Consider the following 22,706-nt stretch of genomic DNA (forward strand, 5'->3'; position numbering starts at 1 on the left):
CGCGTCGGAAAGGACTAAGTTCGAATTCGGTCAATGACGAGAGGAATTCTTTATGCATTTTTTTTTACAACATGGCTGATTCATCTGATCTTGAGGATGAATGTTTTTTATTCTCCCAAAATCTCTGGATTTGACCGAAAATACCCTCAGTTACAAAGAGAATATACAGATGCCCACAGCCTTAGTTGCCTTACTGCATCACCTGTGATGCTTTAATGTGTTAAAGCGGAAAAGAGTAGAGAGAGAGAGAGAGAGAGAGAGAGAGAGAGAGAGAGAGAGAGAGAGAGTGTCTTTCTCTGTAATTCTGTCTTTGCAATTCCCATCAGATGACATAGTGAAAAAAATTAAGGAAATTCCTACATTTCCATTAACGCTTTTTTTTTTTTTTTTTTTTTTTTAACTCTCCGCACGCACAAATATGCTGTTACCCGGCTAGGTTCATCTAACTTTCAATACTTACGGCTGGTAGCACTAAATTCAATCAAAGGAACGCGACCCAGTTTTCCCACTCCCAACCTTCTTAGCGCTATAACAAAAAGCAAAGAGGATTTCTTGCAACTGCTTCTTTCATTTCCACTACACATTTATTCTTATGTTATAACACTGCTCTTCGTTCTCGAGGGGATTTGCTTGCATACCTTCCGAATGTGGGTGAGTTGATGCTTTCTGGCTGCTGTTAGCATCTCTGTACTTACAACTTGTTAGTCTAGGCCTGTAATTAAACCCATAATATAAATCTGTGGACAGAGTCGAAATAATTCAAATGGTAGGATACCCAGGAACACTCTGATTACATCAGTGAATCTCCATTTTGTAGGGAGTGTGTACTCTTCTCGTTAATCCCAAATAACATGGATGTGGAGATGCTTGGTGTCTTAGGTAAGACGAATCTTGAACACTACTTCAACTCTGGCATGGTACTCTAATACAGACCTCTGTAATTTTACTGAATTTTATACTAAAACTCTGTAAAAAGGCCAGAAATTAGTGTAATGTTTTGTGTGTGTTGTTCTGTTTATTTGCTTACTTCTGGCCACTTTTCTAGCAGGAAGCAACGACCATGAGAAAGGCTACTTCCTGGTAGCCATCCATACCACGAGGAGGAGGACGCAACAGTGCACGTACTGACTAGTCCATAGTGACTTTTCAATAGATTCCACATTCACAGAAAGGCAGAAGCCAATCGCCTGTGACAGCGATAGTTTCTTGCCGTTAAATCTTCGTCATAGAAGTATAACACCCTCGTGGTAGCACAGTTGGTAGGATCGCCGTCCTCCCCCACTTAGTCGGTCTCAGGCGAGTGTAGCATGGTCTTTTCTCCAGGAAACTGGGTTTTTCATCCAGCAAACAGATCTCAGAACACGCGCAATTTATAGACACTATACACGGCGTAATATGGCTTTAGTTGCAGATGCTCCTAAAACCCAACAACTAACAAGTATGACTGCCTTGACAAGTGTCTTTTTTTTTCTTATTCCCTCACACATTTGTTTCCCTTCTCCCTTAAAAAATACTTGACAATGTTCAAAAATTGAGTGCCACTACAATAACATTATTTAGATATGACTGCGCTCCTGTCGTTACAGAAGCGCAAATATCTGAAGGAGGAGAAGTATAAATCAAGCCAATGAAAAACCAAGAGAAAATTGCACGAGGAAAAACAAAACTTGAATGTAAAGAACAACGCTTCTGAAACTTGGGGAACTAGTATCTAAAATAACAGAGCAGCTGGTTGGGACTCTGGTATAAAAACACAAAACAATATTTTCATATAAAATTCGCCTTTAATCTTTCAACTTTTATACATATTTCACATCACATAACCTAGAATAACTAGGCAAGTATCACAAACATGACAGCACCTCCATGACTACAACAGTTTTCAAAGCTTTGTTGATCGCATAGTCACGCAAGGTGACATAGAAAATCATTTTGAGCTAGTTGCAGTATCTTATTGCCCTAGTTTTAATCATGTATCCATCAAAATGACAATCTATACAGCAATTTGATAATTATTACAGAAAATAGTATATAAAAGTATATAATGCGGTGATATATTCTAATAAAATTCAATTTGGAAACTGTACATTTTAAGTAGGCAAAGGACTTGTTTAAATCAATCCAAGGACAATTTTTCTATATATACGCACCAAAACACGAGTTTCAAAATGGAGGCAGTTACCTAATAGCTATTAAAAACTACCGCCATATTCTCTTGTATTAATAGGAACATTTCTCGAGCAATTTATGGCCTTTTGAGCACTTGGTAGCCCGGTCTTCTGATGAAGTGGAGGAAATTAATTAACAACTGAGTGGTCACTTTTTTTTTTCTTTGTTTTTATTTCTCCTCTCGTGATCATTACTGTAGACACATCTGCAATTCATATTTTCATCAAATGTTGACGCACTCACCTATTGAATTTGAAGTTCCTTCTATAATTTTTTCGATTTTGAACTAATATTTGGATACAAAACTTGATTGCTTCACCGAGTTATAGTGAGAAGAACAGCATGATCCCCGGTCTATCATGCACAACAACTTTGACCTGAGGCAAATTTCACGGCAAATGAGAGAATCCGTATATGCCATTAAGTAGACTATCCGATTCAGCTAACTCAAAACAAATATTTCAAATAGTTTCGGTGAAAATCTTTTTTCTTTTTCTATAAAAGAACTTAAAAACAAAATAACAAAATATTACATTTTAGTAGGAAGAGATTAATTCCTTGCTGGCTCTAGAAATTTGGTGATTGGATATGAGCAGAATGGAAACGAGACTGATTTGTATTTTACGCTTTCATTAAATGATTTTCCAAGTATTTCTTTAAACCGATAAAGGAACTCAGCTAAGTCATTACGAAATGGCAATGAAATGCCCTCTATCTGTTTTTTTCAGACATCAGAAGTGAGATTTGTTGAGTTCAAAATGGTGACCGATATTTAAAATTTGCATTATTCATTTATGCTGAAAAGCATTTCAGTTCGCATAATTTCGAATTTCACGGTAATGATTTATCAAATATAAAATCGAAATAAGTTACAGTCACGGATTTCGATGCTTCAGACGTGCGACACTTTTCTTTTAGAACAATCTTAACTTCCCAAATAAATCTGAACATATTTCAGTTAAATAGTTGAAAATAAATTATTAAAGAAGATAATCATAATTCAAGCCTCTATTTTCATAAATATTTTACGAAAAACAGAGGGATGGAGGGAAAGTTTACATATGCCAAAGTAATTATTCGATTCCTCATAACATATTTTATTTTAAAAGTTTTTGAACAATTGATCACCTACAATTCGTTTCACCTTATATTTCTTTATAAACTATCAATTTATAACGAGCTATCATTTGTAGAAAGTGAAATCGTCCGTTCCGTTGGAAAAAAAATGTGAAGAAACTGCATTCTAATTCTCTTAAGAAAGAAAGAAAACTTGCGGATAATTTCTCGAAGTTATATTGCACATGTACATGTGTAGTAAGTTCATAATAAAAGTAAATTTTTTGATATTTGATTTAGACAAGTAAGGTAATTTCCGAGATATTATTTATTTATTTTTATGAAAACTGAGCCAAAACAGCTGTAATCAACAAGACTGAAAACTTTTCCAGTTTTGAAAAATTAGAGTACTGAAAAAATACCCAAAAAAAAGTCTGTCTTGAATTATCGATTGGCCCTCATCTCATTCTCTCATTCCATTCCATTCTACTTAAGTTTAGTTCTAAGGGTAGCCAATTTATCTATATTCTTCCTTATATAATTTGATTTCTGTAGGAAACAAGAACGTTTCTGAAAAAATCTTTTAAGAAATTGTTTATGCCGACTCCAAACATAAAAAAAAATTCAAGAATATGAAGAATATTATCTGTACAATATTGTACAGTTCCCAAATATTTAATTCACCAGTCTGAGTGCTAAAAATGATCAGTGGGTAAACCGGTAACGGGTAAACCACCGTGGCGTGAGCCTTTGGCAAAATAATCAATTATTTTCGTCACGCGCATCTTATGAAAATTTATTATAACGCTTAAATGCAGACATCTAAAAAGTTTCATGACATGGTTTTGGTTTCTTAATATGTAGTAGCATCTTTCAGAAAAGAAATATAAGGTAGAGTTCATTGAACCTACTCGGAGAGGTTAAGGCTAAAAGGAAATATCTTAAAAAAAGATGTTAACCACTATTGTATACCTTCAGTACCAACCACCTCTTAAACTTTCGTACAACCCGGGTACTTTAATCGTACAGCATTCATGCAATCGTACTTAAAACTTCGAGCATCTCCTGACCATTCTAAGCACACTTATTCGTATGAATTCATATATATATATTCCATATTTCAAAAATAGTTTTAAAAATTCTAATAATATCTATCTTAAAGCATCCCAATATACAATGATCATATTTTGACCCAAATAAGAATCTTTAACAAACATAACCTGCATTTCCATTTGTATGGAAAAAAACTAAATATCCTAACATTTTGAATTTCAAAATAAACAACATTAGCTTCAACAACAAACAAACAAAATGGCAGTGTTGTTTACTGTCTCGTGCTTAAACAAATTCGGGTGAACTGAAGAAAGCCATAAAGACTGTACAGAAATTACCAAGAATCAGATTTGCAGTCTACATATCATCCGTAGGGCAAGTTTCTTACACGAAACAAGAACGCCGACCTTAACTCAAAGTTAAGAGCACACGGAATTGGTTAACGAACACTGATTTAAGAGAACACCGTCTTCGCCTCAGCATTTTGTACTAGTATGCCTGTCCAAGACTAGCTGGGCCGCCATCTTGTACTATGAAGCTAGAGGTTTCATCTTTCTTTCTTTCTTTCACGAGATCATTTCAGGATAAATTCACGCACATCTTTAACAGGAGATGGGCCGCGTCGGTCCTACGATATCCGTCAAATGGCTCGGTACTACTTTGTCCAAGAGATTAACCTGTAATCAAATTATGAAGTTAGACTTTTGTTGCAGTTGTTAACTTTCAAGAAAAATCACAATTCTAAGCATAATAGCATTTATTAAGTTACTAAAATAATTAGTTTCAAATCAAATACGATAATAACTATGTGTTCCCTTTAGGAATTTCAAACATGAAAAAATGTCCACTTTCGTAATGCACTTTGTTTGTTTATACCTAGATTTTAATAATTGATATAAAAACACGTATTTCATGTTTCTACTCTCATTAATATAATAAGCAAATGGAATAGGTCATATATTTAGTAAACTTCAACTATTGGAATCTAGAGATATAAAATTTGGATTAAATGATTCATCATTTAGTAAAGATTTACCTGTAATGTATTTTCATATATCCATTGGACAAGTTTTGACGCAACGCTAATTTCAAACACTACTAATTAAGGAGTATTACAGCGAGGAACACGCAACTTTTAATTTCCACGACATACAAAGCCAGTAACAGACCATTTTCACAGGTTACACTCGCTATAATGCGCATTATTTCTCGAGGTTAAAAAAAACAAAAGAGACTGAAACATTGATTGAAACATGGAAAGATGAGGGAGTACTACCAACAGCTGTTCACGTGACGATTGCATCAAGCTGCTTTGTGGTGGGCAGGGCTTTCCGCGAATTCCTTCGGTTCCAAAAATTCATTTTCTAACAGCTTTTGCAGTTCTGAAAATTCCTTTAACCCGGTATGGTCGATTATGGATTTTCGTTGACGCCAAATGTGTGGTGTATTTCGCGTTAATGAGAATCTATAATCGAAAAGTGTTCCTAAGAATATTTAGGAACACATTTCGATTATTTCGCGTACATGGTTTCCCTAAATAGCTGGGTCAGTGCAAATACAAAATGGAAGTTGACAGTATTTGGCAACATTAAAGTTACCATGTAAAAATGATTTCGAAAAGAAATCCTAAAAAAGTCAAGATTGAACGTGTTTGACTAGCACCCGCTTCGTAATCAAGGTTTCAAGAATAATTTTGTGAAAACTATGAAAAACATTTTACACAAAATTCCGCTTTAATTCTCTCTTTAAAGCGGAAACTTCGAAGGATAAATTAAAATGGTATGAGGGTAGCTTGTGAGTCTACTCATTAGATCTAGGCCACAAAAGTAAAATATCGATGACGCTTTAGATGAAATTGGAGTAGCGATATGGCGAGCTTCGAAAGAATACCAGCAATTCCCTGAAAAAATACCTTATAATATTGAATATAATATATATTCGAAGGTATCATAAGGTATATATTGTTCTTAAATTATTCTTAACTCTTTGAAGAAATCCTGACATTAGAAAGCATTAAAAATACATTTTCTACAATTTTTATCCCCCGACCTCTGATGCCGTTATTGATAAATACGAGAAAAGGATCAACTGCGATATTTTCGCTTTGGAACATCATACAAAGGCTACAAGAGGTCAAAATAGTTTAAGCAAGTTTTAAATGGAGTTATTTCGAACAGAAACTTGTAATTTGTAGTCCAGTGTAACCATGAAACCAATTGTATTACCAATACAGTATTACATATTGATAATACGTCTACAGACAAATTTGAAAATAATAATTTAATACAATAAATGTAATGTAAGTTTTTAATAAATAAAATAAACAGTCCTAACATAAAATCTGTGCGATAGTAAAATTAAGATTACTACCATAATCAGCATTAAAAATATCGGAATGAACTGCAGTTGAACGTGTCCAGTCCGGAGTTTTTTTTCTGGATTTTAGAAGTTGTATTTAGACTAAATAGAAAATTTGTCTTGAATTCAACAGAAGTAATAATTTTGTTTACAGTCCAGAACAACAACGGACCTTCCAACTGCTAGTTCCTCACTAAATTGGAAATTTCATAACTCGCCCCACACCTGCATTTCGGAATTTCCATGATTTTCGAAATGGAGACACGAGACTGTACTTTTATTGAACGAAAGATTTATTTATTTTTGGTTCAGTGTCATCATCACTGCGCTGAAAAAAATTAAACGGTCTTCTTTTTCGCTCTGAATTTATGTGAAGAATTGGATTTTGTTTTCAGTTTCCACGTTTAAAAAGTCTTATCTTTTTAATTGTTTGTTTTTCGTGAAAAATATTTACATCATTTATTACCAAAAAGGTAAATGCGGCCATGTTTTGCTGGTCGTTCAGGTTTAAGAATAAATTAAACTCTAAAGTTAAAATTACAAGAGGAAAAGGGTCCGAAAACGTACCAGCAGCAGCACTTCCACCCTTAATCACCCACCTTGACACTGCACAGCTGAAACTCTTTATTCTTAATCAAATCAGTCAACAATAAGATGTCGCTGCGAATTCACAACTTTAATCACCTTTATTACGTCTTCTTTCTTTCCTTTTCTACATCACAACAGGTTTTGGATTATAATAATACAACGGCGACATTGTAAACAGCAAGGAAAGTCGTCTTGCGCACTGCCGACACCTGGCATTTCTGAGGTGTAATTAAAAGACGTAACGGCTTGCAATGATGAGTTTCCTCGTGGAAAACTTTTTGAATATATTATAAATCCTAAAATAAAAGTGGCATTCCCTAAAAGAATCACTTTGTTAGAGATTTAACGTTGAACGTCTTCGGTCAAAGTACACCATTTAGGCAAACTGAGGATTGCCAGAGACTCGTTGATGTTAAGAGAAAACATAGGAAATGGATAGATCCGGACACAGCAAATACTAATATTATTAGTCAAAAAATATATTTATTAAAGAACTACATGAAAGTCATGCAGCTTCGTAGTATGGCAAATACAAACGGAAAGCATAAACAAAAACAGACCATAATAAATTCAGTGTTAAGTGCTGAAGGGGAAAAACACAAAGGGTAGCTCGGACACCAAACTTAATTATTTTGAATCATTCTTTCTGGCAATACAGTAATCCAAATGATAAATATCATCTGATTCATCATCAGAACAGTCTTCACGAGCTGAACATTTACAAGTACAGTCAGTAAGAATCTTGAAAAGTCACCTGAGAACGTAGTGTCGATACTGTGCTTGTAAATGATGTAATCCGGGGCTTCCCACTACACTAGCACTTTATCAAATACGTCACACTGTTCCAATTTCCATTACTTTAAATTATTTCCTCTTTATTAATCAAAGAAACGGAAGCACCTACTTTCATTCTATAATTACTATTATTCTTGACTAACAGGATAACGATCCGGAAGTTAAACCCTCCCATAAGTATCCGATACGATTAATGTCCACAGTGTATTTATGTGCATTTACCTTTGTGTTCGTTACCACTATAAGCATAGTGTTCTTTTGTTTAGCATTCATTTTGTTTTTTTCAACCTGTAAGTTTAATACGTTGTTAAACTTACAGGTTAATCTGAAAATTCGTTTATGAATTTTCCGATTGTACTCGTAATAATGATATATTGTACCTCGCGATAAATAAATATATATACAAAAGCATTTTATGAAGTACCTCACAGTACACGGGCTGGGGAACCGGTGCGGTCAAGGATGTCCTTGAAGTGCTCGATTTTTGTGGCTTTTTTTTTTTTTTTCATGAGAACCCCAAACACAAAAGGTATTAGAACCTATAGTACTTAGTAAGTACCTGAACTGAAGATTGAGAAGATTAAAGAAGATACTTTTTGATAACAAACCTGAATTTCTCCAGATTGTAATTTTCAGGAAATACGTGTAAAGGGAGGTTGTTCTAGAAACAAAAGTTGAAGGAATAAATGAGGAAGAAGAAAAGTTGGTTCTGTGATTGGACAGTAAAAGGATTAAAATGATGCTGACTGGTTGCAGTACGTGTTCGGATTGGCTTGGAAGATAGAGCGAGAATTATAGAATGATTTCACAAGAACAGTGCCCATGGAAGCATCTAATAAAAAGACATACAGCAGAAACGAACATCTATGAGAGAGAGAGAGAGAGAGAGAGTGGAAAGACTTTGTAAGAGATAGGTCATTAATTAGCCTAATCGGCATTTAAGGAATTAGTAGTGAATATTCGAGAAGTTGAAGCTGTTTGTGCAGGGCAAGATTTCTAAAATTGGAAAGTGGAATGCAATGTGCTTTCATATAGGATTTCCAGTCATTGGCAGTAGGTCATTAATATACAAGAGGAAAAGAATTCATTTCATTTATTTGAAATGAACCCTTTTTATACAAGAGGAAAAGTGTTCCCTACATACAAGAGGAAATGGGAAATCTTGTCCTGCACAAACAGCTTCAACTTCTCGAATATCGCCTACCAGTTCATTAAGTGCTGATCTCAAGATCAATTTCCAGTGATGTAAAAATAATCTAGTTAATTTCAATCCATATAAAACTCAGTCCTCTGTTATATCTCGCAAAAAGGATTCTTTTCCTCCTATACTTATCTTCGATGACACTCCAATTTCTAGATAAGATCACATATCTCTATTAGGGATTACCATGACTTCTGATCTCTCTCTCTCTCGGAAAAACTGGGTTTTCTCCTTCACTCTCGGTGTTACTTTTCTTCTAAACAGCTACTCGCTCTGTAGAATCTCAAATTCGTTCTACCATGGAATATTGTTCCCACATCTGGGGGTAGTGCCTCCATAACCTCAATCAGACTAGACTCCATTCAAAAGGGTGTAGTTATGTTAATTAATGACCCATCTCTTACAAAGTCTCCACTCTCTGTCTTATAGGCGTTCTGTTTCTGCTGCATGCGTTTTCTATAGATACTTCCACGCGCACTATTCTTCTGAATTGGTTTATATAATTCCCGCTTTCTCTCTTCGAAACCAGTTCGAACACGTGCTGCAACCAGCAGCATCTTTTAGTTTCCGGCATTCCCCTCCCCCCATACTTCTCCTTCAACCCATGCACGGTACTAAGTACTATAGGTTTTGATACCTTTCGTGTTTGGGATTTTCATAAAAAAAAAAAAAAAAAAAAAAAATTGTCCAACTTCAAACTCACAGAATTAACATTTCTTCTTCCCCATTGCAAGTCAATGGAAGAAGGTCATTAATCTACAAGAAGAAAATAGTGGGAGAAAGTGCTGAACCTTGGGGAACACCAGCATTAATGCAGCAGAATTTAAAAGACAGAGCGCCGTCTACCATGACTCGCAGTGAGCTGTCAGAGAGAAAACTGGATACCCATTTGCAAAAAAATAGTTGGAAAACCATACGATGGAAGTTTATTTAGAAGACTGTTTTTATGCCAAACACGAACAAAAGCCTTTGGAATGTCAAGGGCAACTGTTTGAGTTTCAAACTTTTCCATTGAGTTTGTCCATAGCTGGGTAATATAAGCCAGAATATCACTAGTGGATCGACAGTATCCATACTGGTGATACAACACCTAAACTATTTAGAAACCGTCCACCTGGACGGTTTCTAGATAGTTTAGGAGTTGGCAATTAATGGATTTTTTCGTTACTTTAGGAAGAGTAGAAGTAAGTGCAATGAGACGATAATTGGATAGGAGGGATTTGTAACTTTTTTTAGGAACTGGCTGGATATGAGTAAATTTACAAGCAGAAGTAAAAACGGCAGTGGAATAAGAAAGTGTGAAAAGGCAACACAGAATAGGAGTAAGCTCAGCAGCATAGGTTTTGAGAACAAGTGGAGAAATATCATCACACCTAGTGCTTTCTTGGCATCAAGACTGTTCAAATTTCTTCTGATATCCTTTTGACAGAAGACCACAGTAGTCATTGAATAGGGATTGTTGGTTGTAGTTGGGTTTTAAGAGTATCGACAATTATGGCCATGTTGCTTCGTGTATATTGTCTGTAAATTGCGTGTGTTCTGAGGTCGAATTTCTGTTTCCTGGATGAAAAACTCGAGTTTAAGGGAGAAAAAACCATGCTGTCCCCGCCTGAGGCCGGCTAACTGAGCCACGTTGTGAAAAAGACCCATAAAAATTCTTCCCGTCATCGACGGGATTCGAGCTCAGATATTTTCCACCCGGTGTGGGGAGGACGGCGATCCTACCAACTGTGCTATCCATGAGGGCACTGTACTGGGAATGTTAGGAATCATCAGTAAACAGTTAGAAGAAAAGTAGGATACTACCAGGTCAGCTTTATCTTTAGCTCGGTAGTAAGAGAACCGTTGAGTTTTTTAATAGTGCTGGCAGTAGATATGGACAAAAGTTGCAGCTTTGACAAGAGGCCAGAATACTCGACTATCATTTAGATAAGAAGCAAGCTTTCTACTCTTAGCCTGTTCAAAATGTAGTTGGACGGATTAATAACAGCTTTACAATGGCCGCCAGCTTTGGTGTAGGCAGAAAATGAACATATATCGCAATTTGGATGCAAGCCAATTGCGATATGTAACATTATTACCACCTTTAATAACCTTAGCACATTTATTGGAAAACCAAGGTTTAGATAAAGGGCAAGTTTAATAAAATGGAGTGTGGAATAAACGATTTTATTCCTACAAGAATAATTTCATTGATATGAGCTGATTAACCATTGATTAAGATTTAAAACAGTAATCCAACCCAGGAAACGAAAAATATAAATCTCGTAGATCATCCTATTTCGAAATTTTGTAATGCCAAACAACAAGAGGTTAAGAATGGCCAAGAAATGCTCACCTGAGATGAGACCACCACCAAATTGTGGTCTGAGGTTCCTAGAGGACCACTCCTCTTGACCGTGTAATTGGATGGGTTGTTCATGAGAAAAAGATCGAGAGTGTGATTAGGATTATCTAATATCCTTGTAGATAAATGAACAATCTGTGCTAAGTCACTGGTAATTGCAAAAGCCTCAGCATCTTGATAGCTGGATCCGTATGAGTGGAAAACTGAATCCAGCTGGAATTGTGAACATTAAAATCGCCAAGGAAAATTATCTGTCTGTTACGAAAATTGGACTGGAGAGAGTCAAGTTCCAAAGAAAGGAAGTCAAAGCGTTTCAAGTGATTAGTGGAGTTTTAAACGTCATGCTGTATACTATCGAGCAAGGTGGTTTGTTTTGCTTTTTTTTTTTAATTCCTTCAACACTAACCGTCCACTCAAAGCTACAGTTTTCAAGATAAAAGTTGCTTGAGTGCGGATCAGCTAGAAATAAGGAACGTGAAAGAAAGAGTGTTCATATGACATTTTAGATGATAATATAGAAGCCATTTTGAAATTTCCAAACAAATCTATACCGAAACTTGGTATTCAAAAGGAATATCATGTGGTTCAGAAAATACCGAAAACTCTTTCCATCCACAATATACATGAGCTTCATTTCAGGATAATTTCAAAAGGATTAAGGTACTGTAAACTGTTAACATTACAAACTGATATAAAAGTTTACTTCACTGTGCAGGTATGGAAATTTTGATAAAATTTATTTCACCGAAGGAGCATAGTTTCAAAAAAGAAAGAAGCAATTTTCCATGCTCAAAATATCAGTATTTGATGTGGCATAAATCGAAGGATAGTTGGATCCATATTTTTGAACAAACTGTCCGCATCTGTGATGCTTACCAAGGCATCATATTACCCTTTGTTGCATTGCTAGAGGAAAATGAAAGAGACATTTGGCTCCAACAGGATGGGATAATCATTGAAATGTTGCAAGGGGGTTTTGTGAATCGAACTATACCATAATGAATTAGTCTCCTGATTTTACATCCCCATATTTATTTTAATTGGGATTATTAAAACATAAAACTAACCAGAGCAATCCAAGAAGAATTCAGCAACTCAAACAGAACATCGTAACTACGGTCAGAGACTGTATCGACACAAACTCTTTGGAAAATTGTGCTTCCTTTGATCGTTTTTGGCTTACTTTTAAAATGCATACCTTCTATTAATAAGTACAATGTGGATTAAATATATAAATGTTGAAAGTATTCATTTTATTTTTAAAAAGATAATGTAAATTCTTGTAAAAAAAAAAGTTCGTAATTCGAATCTATAGTGTCAAAAATTTTTATTCGTAAGATGGAATGTTGGTAAACCGGAAGATTTCTTTAATTTCAACCACTGGGCTGTCGAAAACTAGCTCAGTAAATCTATATCAAACCAGAAGCTATCTACTGCATTGGTTCTAAATCTATACAAAATGTCCAACAATTCAAGGATCTTGCCATTATCTTCTTGAGTGTGAAACTTCAAATACCTGTCTACCAGAAGTCCTCTTTGTTTAACGCTCATGATAATATAGATCTCTACCTATTATACACTTTTATCACTCAATAGGTGTGAGTAGAAAAACAAGCAAATCATAAAGCAAGTTCAATACCTACACAAAAATAATAACATGGCTGTTTTCAAAATGAAACGTGGTTTTACTATGATGGGGATTAATACCTGTACCTATCAATAACACTACGATATACAGTATTTACATAAATACTACGTAGTGGGTTCCCTATGTAGTACATAAAGTACTACGTAGCGAACCCACTAGAGACGTCTGACTTTCAACTCCATAGGAAATGGTCAGAATTATTTGAAGGTATCTTAAATCAAAGCAAGTTAGTCGATCTAAAGTGGAAGGAGTACGAATTCCCCTAGTAGATAATTCCGTTTTTTCCCCCCAGCCCGCTTAACATGTAAATATCCCGAGAACACAAACCCACATGATAAAGATCACAAATAAAATATGAACAAACACACCATGACCAGAGTAACTGATGCGCGAATTAAAACTCTAAAAAATTTTAGATAGATACTTCGACTTAGTAAAGAGTAGTAGTTTAACATGATGCTTGATGTCTGGGAAACCATAAAGAACAAAACTAATGATGGTAAAACTGAAGTGTCGAAATACAAGAGGGTAAAAAACCCGTGTATTTCGCTTTGAAGAAATGAAGCAATCTAATCAGGGAACGAATTGGTTATAGGGAAATAATAATGGTAATTAAAAGTCACAACGTTTGGTAGGTAAAGTCACAACAATTCTGAAAAAATTCACAATTATCAAAGGAAATTATATTTCTTAGATTTCTTTATTAGTACAGAGACAGTTTTTATTGGGTCCTTTCTATAGACTGAGAGGGAATGGAATTTTCTTGTTCGCATAAACCTTGGTGTTGCTCTGTTATCCAGAGACTTTTCTAGCTGTTCTTTCTTTTTGTCAACCTTTAGGGCACTTCTTTACCCTTAAGCCTTTTACTACTGTCTTTAACGATTAAAATGAAAACCTAATCAAAGCTAGTTTTTATAAAATTAGCCTTCGGAAGCTTCTCATGGTAATATTTTAAATTTTAATTAGAATACCGATCAGTAATACTTGCACGAAGACGCAAGCTTGACATCACGAGAAAATGCAGCAGGTTTCAACAGCACATCCAGCTTCCTGGTTCAAAAACTGTTGCTCTTTTTTCTTAATGTTTGTACATAAAGTGGAAACCAGTTGTTTGCCTCATCCTGGCTCCCAGTTTAAACAAATTAAAGTTCCAGTAGTACCGTCTTCGAATGACTTTCACGCGCTACCATCTGTAAAACCACCACCACCACCATCACCACGACTAGGTTTTGCTGCACTACGACACACCTGCCCACCTTCTAACAGTCATCGTATTGTTCATATTGAGCATCAAGCCCGGAGTCTTTCAGGTTCTGCATCGACTATAGATCTTGACATACCATGCTGTTTCAAGATCTAAATCACAAAGGAATTTAGTCTATATTTAATGGGGAACCCGGTATATGTGTTGCAGGTCTTTCTTTTTCGAGACCATTTTCATAATTCAATACCAAGGGAACTAAAGCTCGTGGAAGCGCATGTTACGTATACTCCCGTCTAAAAGTTTGGAATCACTTTTCATTTTTTTTTTTTTTTTTTTTTAATTTTCAAGGTTTTCATTGGTAAATGTTAGCAGAACGAACAGGAGGAGCCTTGGCATTGTACTACTTTAAAACAAATGGCATCATTAATGAGACACTGCTATGGTAGCCTGTTTCAGAATTACTGATCCCTTATCAGATATCAAGTGATCTTTAGCAACAATTCTCTGGCATATCAAAGTTCGTCTAACTGTGAACATTAAAATATATTTACTAGACAATTTAAACCTTGCAGACCACAAACACAGAAGTCAAGACGAGGAAATACCCTAAGTTCATAATTTAGAATAGAACAAATAGAATTAGCGGTTTTGTAGTGATTGCGATGGCTTAAATTTGAAGAAGGAAATAAATTGTTAATTGGAAATAAACTGCAGAAAGTGAATTGTTAATACCTCCGTTTCCGTTACAAAAATATGCATGAAATGAGCTTTGTAGAAGAGAAGATGGGGTTACATCAGTAGTACTGAAGCACATATAAGGGAACAATTTGTGATTAAATGTTAAACTATACTGGACTTCAAATTATATTAATTAAAATTACATAAACGTATTCATCATCCGAGAATTCGAATGAAAGTTTTATTCGTAAGAATCCAAAGACTTCAGGACACTTATAAATAATTTAATTTTATGTAGACCGTAGAATAAGTAAATACTGTAGCGAGGTGAATCTATAACAGAAGTATAATACAGCTGCAGAAGACACAATGTTATTTACAATCGACAAGAGGTAAACAAGCCTTCGCGGTAGCACAGTGGTTATAACCACCTTCTTCCTACATCGGGTGGAAAATAGCCGAGTTCGAATGGAAAAAAAGCTTCGAAGACGAGAGGAATTCATGAGCTTTTTCAAGTGGCTGAGTTAGTCGGTCTTAGGCCAGGAAAGAATGTGTTTTCCTCAAAATTTAGGAATATGTAAATTAGTTAAATGAAGCTTCGATTAAAGGAAATTTTAGATAAAATCAGACCCATTAGAAGTGTTCACTGATTACGATGTATGATTTAAATTTGAACGAAGGAAATAATTTCTGGCAGAAAGTAAATTAGTTTCTGTCTCAAAAGATGTCCCGTTTCAGGAATAAATTCCCAATTCCAATCGGAGCTCCTGTTCTCACTATAGTAAGTGGTACTGTAATTTTATTTTCGGGTGTTTGAAGAACTTACTTTTTATTTCTGTTTATTTTTAGCAAAAGGATGCGGCCTCCTTGCACAATATGGCTAATACTAAAACCGCAGATCGTTTACTTCACATGTTTTGAGAAGTCCAATACAAAAATTGGCGTTGATAATGTAGGTTGTTTATCCGAGCAGTCGCAAGTAGTTGTAGTTAATAGGATAGCATAAAAAGTACAGGGGAAGTGCGCTGTAACAGGATGTTATAACCGGAGGCATGATGAAACAAGAAAATCGACACGCGCAGAGAACTATCAATATTGGCAAATACTACTTGTACTTACCATTTAGCACGAAGACAGCACCCACTTTAACCACTTCCACATCTATCGCAGCAATTCATGTGATGGTTTTCAAATGTCAATATTTCGGAACTATATTTTATCCAGCATGCATTAATTCGAATGAATTAGTGATTTCAAAATTTATACTTCAAATATCGCAACTATGATTTCGTCTGACTCCACTATAATAATTAACGTTTTAAAATTTTAATAAATGGAAGAACTTGCATATGCCAAGGGGAGGAGGAGGAGGGGGGTTGCCTGTTTCTGCCAACGAATCCCTATAACAAGCACTTATAAAATTACGACTATGAAGGCGACTGACTTGGTGACGCTCACAGATAATGTGGGTGGCCAGCACAATTCTGTGCGCTACTACGAGTAACTAGAAGGGATGAGAATTAACAGCTCACAATATAGTCCGTAGGCGTCTTGACGGCGGGCAAAACGGAAGATTAGCTTCTAGGATTCTGACATTTGTCCAAATAGGGAAGTCTTAAGTATTCTAAATCACTCCGAACTCAAGTAGGGCTAGTGTTAAAATTTTCGATACCCTGTGTGCGATATAATTTCTGGAACTTAAAATCAGAATTTTTTTTTATTTAATGAAAATTCGTTAAAATATTATATAAGATTTGTATAAATTTACTCCCGACCCCAATAAAGGGCATTTATAGGCGGTATCGTAGTTTTGTAAACTCAATTCAACAATAATTGACAACTTATTTTTGCAATTTTCGTTATGGTTTCCTCCCCAGAGCTCAAGGTTTTGGAGAAACTGCACCACCTGAGCCTTAGGATACGCCACTGGTCTGAGAGCCGGAGGTAGGATGTGCCAGCACACAAATCCCAGAAACATGGTGAGAATATAATTCCAGTCATCTTCACAAATAGTGACAGGATGTTTCCTACTGGTTGGCTAATCTCGCAATTTCCATCATCCGGTTGCCAAGTGTTGTAGAGCTATTTGTACTTGGGAGGGGACCCGTTTACCAGATTTAGTAACCAATATTCAGCAGTAAAAATTGGTTTATTTTGGGTTGGGGTTACGATGACCATATTTCTGTAGCATGTAGTAAATCTGGATAGACTGCCGATCTTTTATACACTGCGAACTAATGTGGAATAGGACATTGAATGAACAAAACGTCTGAGTAAAAAAAAATTAATATCGATTGAAGTATCAAATATTATAGAAATTTCTATAAAGATACCATAGTAATTAAAAAAAAAAACTGAACATGTTAAATTAAGCATTGCTATTAAATTTGATATCGATAGAAGTTGTTGTGTATGCTGTGTAATGGCTAGGCAACGTTGAATTAGTAATTTTCCGAGAATAAATTACGATGTAATTATTCCATTGTGATGGAATAAAGATTTGGTTAATCAATATAAAGTTATGGACAACTTAAGCATATCTATGTAAATAATGGAAATGACCCGTTGATTTTCGCTGCGTTCAGCCACTATAAGAAAACGTTCATTGTCGACATTCTTTGGGTGTCCTCACTATATCCATCTTTGGATATCCGTTATCACACAATGAGCACATAACAGGTATCTTCCAAGCTCTCTTGAAATCTTCCAGCAAGCGAACTTGGAGAGACCGGTTAATTGCTCAATCTTGTCTTGACGATGGATATCCAAAGTCTGATTCCGAAACGCCCACAAGAACGCAATATGTAGGATATCGGGCTTGCCTTTTTTTGAAATAGTTTTACGTTTTGGTGATCTTTCCACTTTGGTGATTTAATATCTCATTTAAAAAATTGCATAAATAACATGAAGTCAAATTTAAATTACAAATGAACTCTAAACGTAATAATTTATTTCATTGGTTAATAAATTAGCTCTGAGGACTATTTTAGCTGCAGTGAGCAGCAGTAAGCACACATCTCGTAGACTACTTCCGAATCTTTTATTTTCTCAGAAATATAGTCTACGTTGCATGATTATAATTACGACCAATGGTGTATTTGCCAAGAAGCAGAGTAGGTGACTACGGGCGGTTGCCTCAGTGGGGTGGCCACACTTTTTTAATGTAGCCGGTTGTTCAACATGCCCAAGGGGCATACATCAGTCCCTGGTTATAACCACTAGTTTAGTGGAATCTAATTTATTGCATTCCACTTAAGTCGGACTTGCCGCAGAGAAATTTATTATAATGCAGATTGCACTGGACAACAAAAAGTTTCTTAAATGTATTTTGTATGCTGAATCTAAAAGGCATCATTGGTTTTACTCTGTCAGCATTTAAGCTGCAATTGATGGTTTTATGTTTTTTGGCATAATGTATCACATAAGTGCGTACCAATATTGATATACAAAAGCCCGTAGTATCCATATAATGTATATTTTTCGCAGTTTTCTATGGTTACCAAATGAAGGTGTCAGTTATCTACAGACTCGCTCTGCTCTGCTCTGTTCGTGGATGTCATAAGTCCGAAGCGGATGAAATGTAACATTCTTAGTGCACCAGTGCATATGAAACCTATTTTTGAATGCCTATGGGCGACCAGAACAAGTTTTGGACACTTCATTCCTGCTGTAGTAATTACCTGTCAACATAAGAACGATGGTTGCTTTGTAATCGTCAGTGCATGTCTTTTATTCTAGAATATAGAGAGAGCCCACAAACCATCATGACTACTCCAACTTTTGTATGGTGGATATATCAATCTTTAAACGTCTGCGGATCGAACAGTGTAGTATATCCCAACATGCCATCTCTGTTGCTCCGGTGCCACAATATGTAGATCTACCAACTCCAAATCCATCTAGGGAACAAGATAACCGAGATTATACCCCAGAAGCCTGTAAAAGTAAAACGACATATTACTATAACCAGCAAGAACTGGATGACTCAATCAGGGACTTTGGTCTATCCAAATCCAATGCCAAGCTCCATACATTTTTTTTAAAAAGATTGCCATCTACAAAAGTATCTACCAAGCTACAAGATTTTAACAAACAGAAAAATACATGTCATTTATACACGTTTTCACACGGTTGCAGAATCACTGTGCTTTTGATTTGGCTATATAAAAAAAGTTTTTGTTTATACTCCGGCACGAACAGCAGGTCAGTGGAGTTTACAATAAATCAATCAATACAAACGTTAATCGTATTTAGCAGTCACGGGCCTGAACCCCGGTCCACTCTCGCCCCTGACCACTCGGCTATCAATTAATATTAGTTAAGAAAAAGAGTGGCATATTTTTTGTAGACAGTTCATGGAAAAGTTTCAAATCTATGTTACTTCAACAACAATATACACCCATCGATTCCTTTGCGCACTCTGTTTATATTAAAAGATAACTGGAAAGTTGAATTCATGTGTGGAAAAAAAAAAAAAAAACAAAGTGGTATATCTGTGAGCCTTCAAGATGCTAGTGGGTTTGAAATGTGGCTTCACTGAGTTTCTTACTTTCTCTGCATATGTGACAGCAGGGCAACAGATCAACGAGAATATGTTGCAGCCTGGAATACACAAAATGTCTTAAACAATTTATTAGTTCAAGAACAGTCTTGCATATATCACTCCATATCAAGCTAGGGCAGGTCAAACAGTTTGTTAAAGCATTGGCTCTTCAAGGTTCCCCTTGAAACATAAAAAAATTATGTTTCCAGAATTGTCTAATGCAAAAGTGAAAGGTGGCATATCATACAATGCGAAATGATTGGCAGTCATTTCGTACTGTAGCGAATGACTATCTTGGTAACATTAAGAGCGAAAATTACGAAGAACTAGTTGACAACTCAATTGAAGGTTATGTAAAAATGTATTGGCTGTTGGTTGTTCTAGGCATATCATCAACTTAGCCCATATTGCGCTGTATATAACATGTCTGTAAATTGCGTGTGTTCTGTGGTCGAGTTGGCTGTTTGGCCTGGATGAAAAACCCGAATTTCTGGGAAGAAAACCATGCTGCCTTCGCCTCAGACCGACTAACTCAGCCGCGTTGTGAAAAAGGCCCATAAAAATTCCTTGCGTCATTAATGAGATCCGAAGTCAGGTGTTTTCCACCCGGTGTGGAGAGTACGGTGATTACCAACTGTGGTATAATCACCCGTACGGTAGTACAACCCACGAGGGCTTGTACTACCGTGCCCTTACGCTTGATCAGTCGACTGAGAACGCTATTTACCGAAGTGCATCGTTCGAAAATAATAATTTGGAGTGGGATGGGTGTTCCTTCACCCCGCCCCACTCCAAAGAGAGTGGGGGACAGAGAGGTAGGTGTAGTAAAATACCAGCTGTTTGCTATATTAAATTAGCCTGAAGAATTCACAGTAGGATCAGGCCAAAGCTGGATTCACAATTTATTAGCTTCTGGAAAGCACATGCTTTATTGAAGAACTAGTACTATGGATTAGTACGTTTGAAACTACAAGGCATCATTAGTCTACCTTGTCTATCTATATACATTAAAAAACTTTTCAGCCTAGTGTTATTTATTCGAGTCAATGGGAGAAAAGAGCGAGGCAATTACGTCACTACAAATGCAATTAATTATTGACAACTGCGCCCATAAAGTTCACCAACCCTGCATGTGTTTCGCTGTCTAACATTTGATGTTCAATTGTAACGTGTTTTGTATATTAATGAATACTGTATATTTGTACAAATAGTTTAGTAATTTGTAAATATTTTAAAAATTTGTATATTTTGTAAATATTTTAGTTAAATGTTTTAGTCTTGCTCTCTCGGATGCAACACTACTCCTCGTATATAATGGGAACCCGAAGCAAATAGCCTTTTCCTAAGTGACCTATGTGAACGCAAGTAAATAATTACATAGTGATATTTATTCAACCTTGAAAATGCCGCGCACTACAAATGCACAGGTAAATAATTACATAGGTCATTTCCTGATTAGATGTCGATCACAGTGACATAGTGTTTTTTGTCTGGCGGCACCGGGGGTCTCCCCTCAACTCCGCGTTTTTACTCTGTGTAGAATACAATACTCTGTGTAAGGCCGGGTGTGTGTTAGTGTGTGTTTTGTGAAGTATTATATTTGTGAAGTGTGGGTTGTGTTGTTCCTCTGGCCACTTAGCTTGGGGGGTGGGGCTGTGGAGAGCCACTAACAACCCCATTTTCCATCACCGCCACGGGGAGGCGGGCCAGGACACATTAGGAGAGAAGAAAGCTCTGGCGGCGTGAACCTTGCGGTAGCCTAGGCATCCAAGGAGAGCCCAAAAATATATATATATATATACTGTATACATTGGAAAGGAGATAACAGAGAGATAAGAAGAGGGTAGGATAAAAGGGGTAGAGAAAAGAGGGGATAGTGTTGGGGCACTCGCCCCAACACTACGATTACTACTACTAACAATGAATGTTAGTAGTAGTAGTAATCGAGGCATGTGATGCAAGAAAGCAAGCTTATGTAGCATCAGCCCAAAAAGAAAAAAAAACATTTCACATATTCATTGCTTCTAAACGTTTGTCCAGTTCCTCCTTGAATTTATTTAAGCTATCAATTTCCACAACAACAGATGGAAGTTTGTTTCAGCAATCAACTACCCGCTGGTCAAAGGCAAAATTTCCGCACATTTATTCTATAACTGTCTTTCCTCAATTTGAATTTATGCCCCCTCAGGTTCATAATCTGAGCAAGAGGAAGAATCCCATCACATTTGAGCATGCTTAACCCATTCAAGGCCTTATACACCTCAATCAGATCACCTCGCAGGTGCCTAGTCTCCAGACACTGTAATTTACAAAACTTAAGCCTTACTTCGTAAGAGCAACCCTTTCGTTCCACTCACCATTCTTGTTGCCCTTCTCTGTACTCGCTCAAGCAATCAAGCAACTCTACATCCTTAAAATGAAGCCTCCAGACCTGTACGCAGTACTCAAGGTGTGGCCTGACCATCGCCTTATACAAGGTAATAATCACCTCATTATCCCTGCTTGCAAAATTCCCGTATATCATTGACAAAACCCCATGACCTACTCTTGGCAACTGTCTGCACTGCTCAGAAAACTTCATATCTGACTGTACAATTAACTCCCGGTCTCTCTCATTTCATTCTCCACTACCCTAATTGTAGTGCCACACAGTTGGTACGTTTCTCTGGGGTTACTTCTATCCATATGTAGTATTTTGCATTTGTGACTGTTAAACTTCAGTTGCCACTTCTCAGCCCATCTGCCCAAATGTTCTAGATCCTGTTGCAGTAGCGCAGTGCCCTTACTGTTATTAACAACCCTGCCAACCTTTACATTATTTGCAAACTTTGACATTAAGCCTGATATACCTTCATCAATATCACTGATAAATATACAAAACGACACCGGGCCCAACACCGAACACTGGGGGACTCGACTAATAACGTTAGTCCACGAAGAGCAGCGTCCATTGATTTCCAGTTTGTCTTCTCTCACTCAACCATCCTTTTATCCAGGTAGTGAAAAAACAGGGAAATTTTTATGTAGCGATACAACAGAAATCTATTAAATCCACTTTCTGTGAAA

General features: G+C 36.3%; 1 protein-coding gene across 1 annotated transcript in view; it reads right to left on the minus strand.

Moving 5' to 3' along the window:
- Positions 1–1,764: 1,764 nt before the first annotated feature.
- The window catches only part of LOC150081113 (DNA-binding protein inhibitor ID-4-like), a 28,916-nt gene continuing 7,974 nt past the window's right edge, over positions 1,765–22,706 (minus strand). The window contains exon 2 of the mRNA XM_090380958.1: positions 1,765–4,955. Coding sequence (XP_090237084.1) covers positions 4,881–4,955 — 75 coding nt within the window. The 3' untranslated portion in view covers positions 1,765–4,880. The remainder of the gene's footprint in view (positions 4,956–22,706) is intronic.

Source organism: Mastigoproctus giganteus, chromosome 9 (genome assembly GCF_048544385.1).
Source record: "Mastigoproctus giganteus isolate SK-2022 chromosome 9, ASM4854438v1, whole genome shotgun sequence".
Classification (NCBI taxonomy): domain Eukaryota; kingdom Metazoa; phylum Arthropoda; class Arachnida; order Uropygi; family Thelyphonidae; genus Mastigoproctus; species Mastigoproctus giganteus.